This window comes from Trichoderma reesei (assembly GCF_000167675.1).
Source record: "Trichoderma reesei QM6a unplaced genomic scaffold TRIREscaffold_13, whole genome shotgun sequence".
Classification (NCBI taxonomy): domain Eukaryota; kingdom Fungi; phylum Ascomycota; class Sordariomycetes; order Hypocreales; family Hypocreaceae; genus Trichoderma; species Trichoderma reesei.
This window is the reverse complement of record NW_006711160.1, coordinates 301443-310077: the sequence shown is the minus strand read 5'-3', so window position 1 is coordinate 310077 and position 8635 is coordinate 301443. Positions and strand designations below refer to the sequence as shown.

Below are 8635 nucleotides of genomic sequence, written 5' to 3'. Positions count from 1 at the left end.
TCACAGGCCATCGCACGCCCCCTCACCCCCCCTTCTCTGCCCGTCGGCACTCCCCTGCAGCCGCTGCAACATCTACTCGTACTACTAGCAGCCTGTGACTTTTGAGCAACCGCAGAGAGAAGAGGTGTGTTGGTTGAGTGGTGAGCGAGGGTGGAGGGACGGGAGTAGTATTATTCGAATTGAGGAATTGCGCCTTGATACTGTTTACAGGTAGTAGAACAGAAGATGGGAGAGTAGCAGGGGAAAGGAACAAAGGGACAGGATGACGGTCAAGGACGAGGAGAGAGTGCTCTGATGAATGCTGACGGCAGCAGCGCAACGGCAGTCAACATCGCCCTATTACCGCTGGTCGTCGTCTTGTTGGAGACAAGACGGCCTTCTGTATCCCCTCTGCTCGCCGGATCCGCACTCGTCTCTCTCTCTCTCTCGCCGCCTTCTGCTCCGTTTCCTCTCTTCCTCTCTCCTCTCTGTGTCCTCATCGTTCTCTCAGTCAACGGGCTAGTACTGATACATGCTAGCTGCCAGACAAGACCACACCCCCCCGGCGACGAGCTGGCGACACTGATCCATGGCTCCGCTTCAGCCCTCCAATCTATGAGAGCGCTAGCCATACAGCTCTCGAACCCGAATGACGGTAGTGCTACCTCGCATCCACACCGGGGCCCACGACCAGGATCGGGGCCCATGGCCTTCAGGTCCCGTTCCAAGGGCCAAGGCAACAAGCAGCCAAGTGGCTCAGCGACAAAAGAAGCGCAGAGGCAAGACCCAACTGCAGTGAGGAGAAGAATGACTTGACACAGCCGGCGCTGGGGCGCTAAAGGCGAGAGGCTGAGGGTTAAGCGCAGGGTGGGAGAGCCACGGCAAGAGATGAGCAGTTGAAGAGTTCAGCAGGTAACCCCCGTAAGAGGGGAGTGGCTGCTGCTACTGCTAGTGGTAGTAGTCGCCATCGCCCTGGGGACTGCGTATGCGCGATCCCTGTGCTTGGCTCAGAGTGAGTTCTCTTCTGGTGGCTTGTCGTTCAACATTGACGTCTTTGTCCAAGTGTTGACAGGTTTTTTCTAAAGATTCTGGTTATGTGACCCGAACGAGAGTCATCTGGGTCGGATAGCAGGAAGGGCTCTTGGTATTTGGCCGAGGAGGAGGAGTCATTTCTGCTCCGCGAAAAGGCCATGCCCACTTTATACACTCTCAGTGTGTACATACTCGTACGGAGAAAGAAGAGCAGACAGATGTCCATGCTTTCCCTATTACTCACATACAGACAGACGTGCGTGCGTGCGTGCGTACGCACTTGTACATACTGCGGCTGCCATCCAATGCCCGGCAGGGGCTGCTGCCACTGGATACCCACAGGGGGGTGCGCACATCACGCACGGCGAGCTAAGAGACCTGGAACTTTGAGACAAGAAGCAGCAGCTGTCCGGATACCTGGCCGGCTGCCTGGAACGGCATACAAGCGCAGGTATAAGAGCAAAAGCTTAGGGCTGCAGTGCTGTCTGTCTGTCTGTACATACGTACGAGCAGAGCAGAGCAGAGCAGAGTCGTGCTCCGTCCCAGTTGCCCCAATCCGGCGCCATCTCATCGACGCCGCCCCGGAACCAGAGGAAACCTTATTGAGCCAGTGTATTGTTGAGCGCTTTCACACTTTCACACCTCGACACTTGCACGCTTTCACTCTTACACCTCTCCTCACTACCGACCTGCTCGCTACTGGGCACCGACTGATTCCATCCAACTCTTGCCTCGCCTGCCCAGATCCAGCAACAACGAGGCGTATAAAACCAGTCGTCCCCCCTCCCCCCCCTGCATGTGGCCCTGGTTCCCGACTTCTGCTGGTACTTCTCGTATTGCTTGCTGCCGTTCTGCTCCAACAAGCCTCGATCCGTCTGCTCTGCATCGCCGGCCTCACCCACGATGCAGCAGTACACATACAGCCACGTCCACGGCAGGTGGCCCACGCCGGGCAGCTCGTCCTACGGCGTCAACTCGACGTCGACCCAGCAGGGAGCAGGAGCTCTGCAGACGCCGGGGGGATCGCAGTATCCCCTCAATGCCGCCAACGGCACCCAGCCGCCCATGGGCACGACGCCGTACACGCCACGAACCGTCTACGGCCAACCGTACAGCGCCCAGCGAAGCACCCCGTCTCCCACCGCCGCCGGAGAGGCATCGTATGAGCACCACCCGTTCCAGTCGTCTGCCAGCCAGGACAACCACTCCAGCTTGCCCACCAGTCTGCCCTCCGTCGCCATGAGCCAGCCGCCCGCCATGACGAACACGCCTTCGCTGGCCAACACAGCCGGCGCCCACCAGGAACCGTACGGCCACGGCCGGTCGTCCATCAGTGCGCCCAGCTACGCCCCGTCGTCGAGTGCTCAGGGCCAGCCCGGCTTCTCCTACGCACCGCAGCACTCGCCCAACAACCACTCCTCCGCGGGTGCGGCGCCGCTTTCTCGGGGCCTGGGTTCACTGTCCGGCCAGCATCCGCTGCCCTCCCTGGAGCCTCCGGCCTCTTATCGCGCTCCCTATCCGGCTTACCACTCGCCAATGGGGGGAATGGGCGGCCCGATCATGTCCAACATTCACCAGCCCGGCAGCCAGCTCTCGATGATTCCCGGCATGGTGCCTACCTACGGCGGACCCGGCTTGATGTATCCTCACCCGCCACCCCAGTCACAGCCCGAGCGGCCTTTCAAATGCGACCAGTGCGTGCAGTCCTTTAGCCGTAACCATGACCTGAAACGCCATAAACGGATTCACCTGGCTGTCAAGCCTTTCCCGTGCAACTACTGTTCCAAGAGCTTTTCAAGAAAGGATGCCCTCAAGGTGTGTACTGCCTCTCTTTCTCTCTCTCTCTCTCTCTCTCTTATCTATCTATCCGACTGCGGTACCGATTTACTGACGCTCTGATGTTGCACCATGGACAGAGACACAGACTGGTCAAGGGCTGTGAGAGCAAGAGCCAGGAGAACGCCGAGAATCAAGGAGGATCTGACGACGGAGCCCAACGCAACGGAGAGGCAAACTAAATGCGCACTTGCAGCCCGAGAACAGGGACACAGCACTGGGGGGGCTTCGACGAGTGACCCACCACTTTGTACAAACAGTATCCCACCACACAGCATACAACATTACGTCGGGAAACGCATGGAGCGCATGCCTATGATTCAAGATACCCATCGGAGGAGGAGAAGGAGGTGCATGGGCAAGGGAAGCAGACGAACCCCTTGTTGTGCAGAGAAATCAGAGAAATGAGGGTCGCAGACGAACTACAGATGCGCCTTGGCCGTTGAAGCAGGGATGATCAGCTCCTGCTTGGAGACACATATCCTCTCCGGATCGAAACGTTCACATATCTGGGGAGGGTCTGAGGATTCTGGAGTTTTTTTTCTTCTTGCGAAACCCCTCTTGCTCCCTCCTCTTCTTCTGTCCTTTCTTTACCTTTACTTCATTTGCTTCTTTGCATTATTACTTTTGAGGTCTTTTATCCTTCATTTAATACGCTCTTTTAGGTTCTTTTGGGGTACCCTGTTACTTCGGTAACGAGATACGGCTGGCCCTTGAATGCCATTGTTCAAGGATCGACGGGGTATCTGGTTATTTCTGGGGTTTCTGTCTTTGGGTTGCCGCTTCTCTTCCCCAAACTCCTTATTTCAGCCCCAACTTTACAGCTATTCTTTACTTTGTACATTTGGCGTTCTAAGACGGGTGGGCTGGGTCTTTTTTCCTCTGTCAAAGAGCATGGATGGAACGGGATGGGCAAGGTAACCAATGGGAGTATACATAAGGCAACAAACGGGTTTCATTGGGTTCAAAAAGAAGGCTACCAGGTACCTTTCACACAGGTGGTTTTGGGGGAGTTTGGAAAAGGCTTTGTTTTCATTTGACAGTGTGTGCTTGGCATGCTGGCGAAACTGGACGAGGGTCGGAGCCAGCAGTAGTGTTAATCACGAGAATTGAGCACTCGTCCTTTTTTTTTTAATGAATGCATTTGTACATCTTGCGTTGTGAGTACATGGTGTCTATTTTGAGTACTCTACACGACTGCATGAGCCAGACTGCAAGTTTCAGCTGTTGTCCTTGATTGCCTCCTCTATCTATCTTCGAGTACCGCAGTCACTATGCCTGAGGAGCCTGGAGCACAGCAACCAGTGTTTACAAGCACAAATCGGCATTAACCACGCGGGCAATAAAATGACAGGGAGCTGTTGTTCCTCAGCAGCTCAGCCCTGACAGATCAAGGGGAGGGAGGAGGGGGGCCAGAACGGAAAGAGAAGATGCCGGGAGATCGGCACGGGACGAAGAAACAACAGGCAAAGCTGGTCTGGCTCAGGCGGGTGAATTTGTTTTGGTACCTATGATATGATAAGGTAGTTGACAAACAAATATTGAAACAAATGCGGCTGAAGAAGCAAGCGCAGGCGGCAGGCGAGTCTGCCTTGGGGGCAAAAAAACACAAGGGAAGCGAGATGAGAAGGTTTGTCAACTGAGGTTTTATTCCTTTTTTTTTATTCTTTTTTTTAATCTCTTTCTTTTTATTCAGCTGTGGCTCGAGGGCTCAAGGTTGGGTCGAGGTTTATTGGATCCTTTGGGGAGGGAATGCAAGATGATGCATGTATGTATTATTGGGACGTTATTTTGAGAAGATAATGAAAGATGTGTGATGTTGGAAAGGGGAGGTGATGGGATGGCTCTGAGGTTCTAACTTTCGGTGGAATCATGAGGTCTTGAGGGATTAGATCTTGATTTGCTGTAAGGAAATGCCTCTTCAACTATGTCTTACCCTTTTGCCCTGGTTAAACAACAAACGTGTCTCGGCTGTCTCTTTTTCTCTTGAGCAGACTACAGGGGGGGAGGGGGAAGAAAAAGGCCCGGTGTCTGGTTTATGCTTTTTTGCTACTGGTCTTCGTTTCTCGGCCATTTGCCACGTGTTGGACTTGGAAACACTTTTTCATATACTACTAAAATCTTCAACTTTCAAACAAGAGAAACAATATTAGAAGGGGGAGGGATTTCAATCTGAGGCGTGTCCCAACTCAAGATGTACGTAGTAGTATTAGATGGGTGTGTGTGTATATATACGACAAGGGAAGGGGGGGGAGGCTGAGCAAAAGAGTGATGGTGAGGGCGGTTAATTTGTGCTGGAGGCGCTTATTAGACGGTCCTGCAGAGCTTATGTTTACTACTGGAAAGATGATGGGTTTTCTTGAGGCTATCAGTACTGCGTATGTTGGAGGGGGGCCATGGGAGTGTTGAGGAATATCTGATGGTCTTCTGTGGTGGATGGAAATGTCAAGTGTCTGTAGCTCTTTTCGCCATCACGGTTGCTGCAGTACATGACTGGACTCTCACTACCAAACAAAGACAAAACTCTTGAGTAGTATGACCTTGTGTAGCAAGCGAATGAGGTTAAGAAGCTGTCTGCAGAAGCCGAATCGGAGCGTGCAAGAGGTGTTCGGGGCGTACATCTGCGCCAGGAGAGATCCCCCTCTCGCTTCTCCAATGCCCGGGAAGACTTCGTTCTCCCTGTGGTATTCGTACTCGCTCAGACCCTTGTGGTTGTTTGTTCAATCCCCAAAGAACCATGAAGGGAGAAAAAGCAATAGCGTGGACGGAGAGAGGAGAATCAAGACATGCATTGCGTTAGGTGCTACTCCGTCTATTGGCCGTGTTCCTGGGTCCATGTGCGACGAGCGCATCTTGCGTTGTCTCTACGAGGTCCCTTAGCTAGGTATGTGGTAACTCAACAGGTTTTGCGTGTGCTTCCTGCGTATTACTCGATGCAGAAATATGCCTCTATTCTCGATACTGGGGCCATGTTGATATCGTGGCATTTGGTAGCCAGCCATGTATATCAGTATGCTGCAATATCTGTATAACACAGAGGGTGCATTACACAAATCATCCTCCCCGTCACCGAAAAAGAAGAAAAAAACGACAAGCCTTGCCAAGCTTGCTCCCACCAGACAAGAGCTGACCAACCCTCCTTTTTTCTTTATACAATTTTATTCTCTGTCCCATTTCAGCTGGCTGACTGCTCACGCCCAGATACATACCATCAGACAGATCTCGGCGTCCCGTGTGTCCCTCTCCCTCTCCCTCTCCCACACCACCACCACCCTTTTTTTTTGTTCTATGCTTCTCTGGGTATGTATACCTCCGATGTGTTACCACCACCTGCCTTGTGAGAGCCCAGCTGTGCAGTAGCCTGCGAGGGAGAAGCGGTATATCGGCATAAAGACAAAAAAGCGATATTGGATGCTGTGTTGCCCACAAGCAGCCCCATTTGTCCCTTTTTTTTTTTTTTTTGTTATTTCTCTTCCTTTTCTTTCCGTATGCCTGGTCTCTCCTGAAGTGCAATTGTAGCGGCGGCAGGGACATACACCCTATGAAGAATTGTTGCTTGATATTTTTCTTCGCAGATACACCTTGTCAGTTGTTATTGTAGAATCTGTTCCGTTATTACTTTCGACCCCCCCAAACGTTGTCTTCTTCAACCACAGGTGACACACACACGCACACACACGCACACCCCCTGCCCCCTTGGCCTGGCGATCCTTTCGTTTCTCACCCCTCCTTTGCAGAGTGTCTTCCTCCCTCTCGGTTTTTGTACACGTAAGTCCATAGACCGATCAAGGATCGAAAGGACCTTTTGAAAGCCAAGCAGATGACTGCCTCTTCGTCGTCACGCTTCACCGTTATTCTCTCCATTTCTTCATAATGCTGCACGTTTGCAGAAGGTCAGTACATTGGGGGTTGGATTTCTCCTGCCAGCGTGGGAGAGGGCGTGGGAGAAGATGCGAGAAGAATAGAGAAAAAGGCATCCTGCAGATCGGCGACGTTGGACGGGTACGTACGGGGGCCCTGCGAGTGTTCGGACAGATTCGTGCCGCGGACGACTGCATGATTTCTTCTTTTTTTTTTTCTTCTCCTCTTCCACTAGCCGGTACAAAAGGGGGGTGAGAACGGGAGCAGGCTAGATAAGATGTTGAGAGTTATGGGCCCAATGGGAGCAACCTGTGCCATGTTCACTACCTACGAACAATGACAGTATACTGGTTGGGATAGCCGCAGAGGCTTCTGGTGAACAACCAAGATCAACATCGTCATGAGAGTAGATCACTTGTTTTGTAGGCGACCTTTGAGTGCGCATATCCGGTGCAGTTGTTCCTGTTGCGCAGTGCTCTGTGCTTCCTCAGTGGGTGATATAGCATGGTACGAGATATATATCTTGGCCGCATGAACATGCAAGATATAGACACATTGCCTTCTTTATATTCCGTACAGGGGGAGGCGTTAGTCGAGCTATTGCCACAACAACTAACTGTCATGAATATGCTAAACTACGCTGGCCGAGTCGTTGGATGAACAATATGCGGAAAGCTTCTACAAATGCAAGTCTATGTGAGCACTAGAACTGCATCATGAGTACCGGAGAAGGCAGATTGCGCAGATTCCCTAGATTGACGCCAGTCGAGTAACTCAGCTTCTCCCGCTGCTGTGGAGTTTGGCCACATTGTAGAAGCTGAGAGAACTCTTTGCCACTTTGTAATTTTCCCCTTCCGCTCACGGGGAGTTTCTACAGTCGGCCACAGCTTTGGGGCCCCTCTTCTCTTGGTTGTTCTCGCTATTGTCGGCTCCTTGCAACGGGAGGAACACACACTCTGATCTACATGTCCAAAAAGCTGGGAGGGCTCGGTCATGTCTCGCAGGATTGATCAGATGAGCCTGATGCGAGTGATGACCGACTGATCCACCGCTGGACATAAGCTGAGCTGCAGCAGCAAGTGGGAGGCGAAGCCTTACTGCGCCGGAACCAATGGAAAGGTCGGGATGTTTTCCCCGGGGGTTGGCTGTTGGTGATGTTCTGGCAATGACACTGCTTCGAATTCAATGATCGATGCAGAAGTATCCGTTCCATACCTAGCCAGGGTCCCTCTCATGTACTTGGTCCACCCCTCAGAGCACGGTCATCATCGACAACCCAAGACATCGACTTCTATCCATCTGACATTGTGCAAGGCTATCGATCCTCTCAGATGTAATAGTCGGGCAGGATTCATCCTTCGCCCCCTCTCTTCATGGTTATCATTCAACAACCTCCATGTGTGCGCTGAGGACCAGGTAGTATATCATAGTCTTTCAGCCTCAAAGCCGCAATCTGTCCATCAAGACATCTCAGCCTCACAAAAGAAGGCAGAGAGCAATCAAACCCTCATATTAGAACAAACACATGAAGGATTCGCAGCTGAAAGAATCCCCGCCCAACCCCTGCCGGCAGCGCGGCACACAATCTATCGCAGCCTGCATTGCTACCAAACTCAGCTTTCATACCACAGCAATCAGGTTTCGTGATTCACCCACCTTGCATTTATTGCAATAATTCAAGCGGCCAATTGCAGATCGCTGTCCAACCAGACCGCATCCATCACATGTATGCCACCTCGCCAGCGCAGACAACACCAGCAGACCTGGACATTTCCTTGGAGATGATGAAGCGGGGAAGCTCGTCTGCGTCACCTCAACAGCAGCTGCAGTCAAGCTCTTTGCAAAAACACCCTGGAATCTCAAGCAAAGAGAGAGACTCAAAACGTCTCCTTCTCAGCAGAGGCGGCAATAGCTGAGTGGTATCGCA

The 8635-nt window shown here is 52.3% G+C and overlaps 1 protein-coding gene across 1 annotated transcript; it reads left to right on the top strand.

Moving 5' to 3' along the window:
- Positions 1-1914: 1914 nt before the first annotated feature.
- Positions 1915-3029, top strand: TRIREDRAFT_122541 (uncharacterized protein; the record flags this gene model as incomplete). Its single annotated transcript, XM_006966563.1, has 2 exons — positions 1915-2826; positions 2928-3029. 2 exons carry the CDS (start codon positions 1915-1917, stop codon positions 3027-3029), a joined length of 1014 nt encoding a protein of 337 aa, XP_006966625.1.
- Between the last annotated feature and the right edge of the window lie 5606 nt (positions 3030-8635).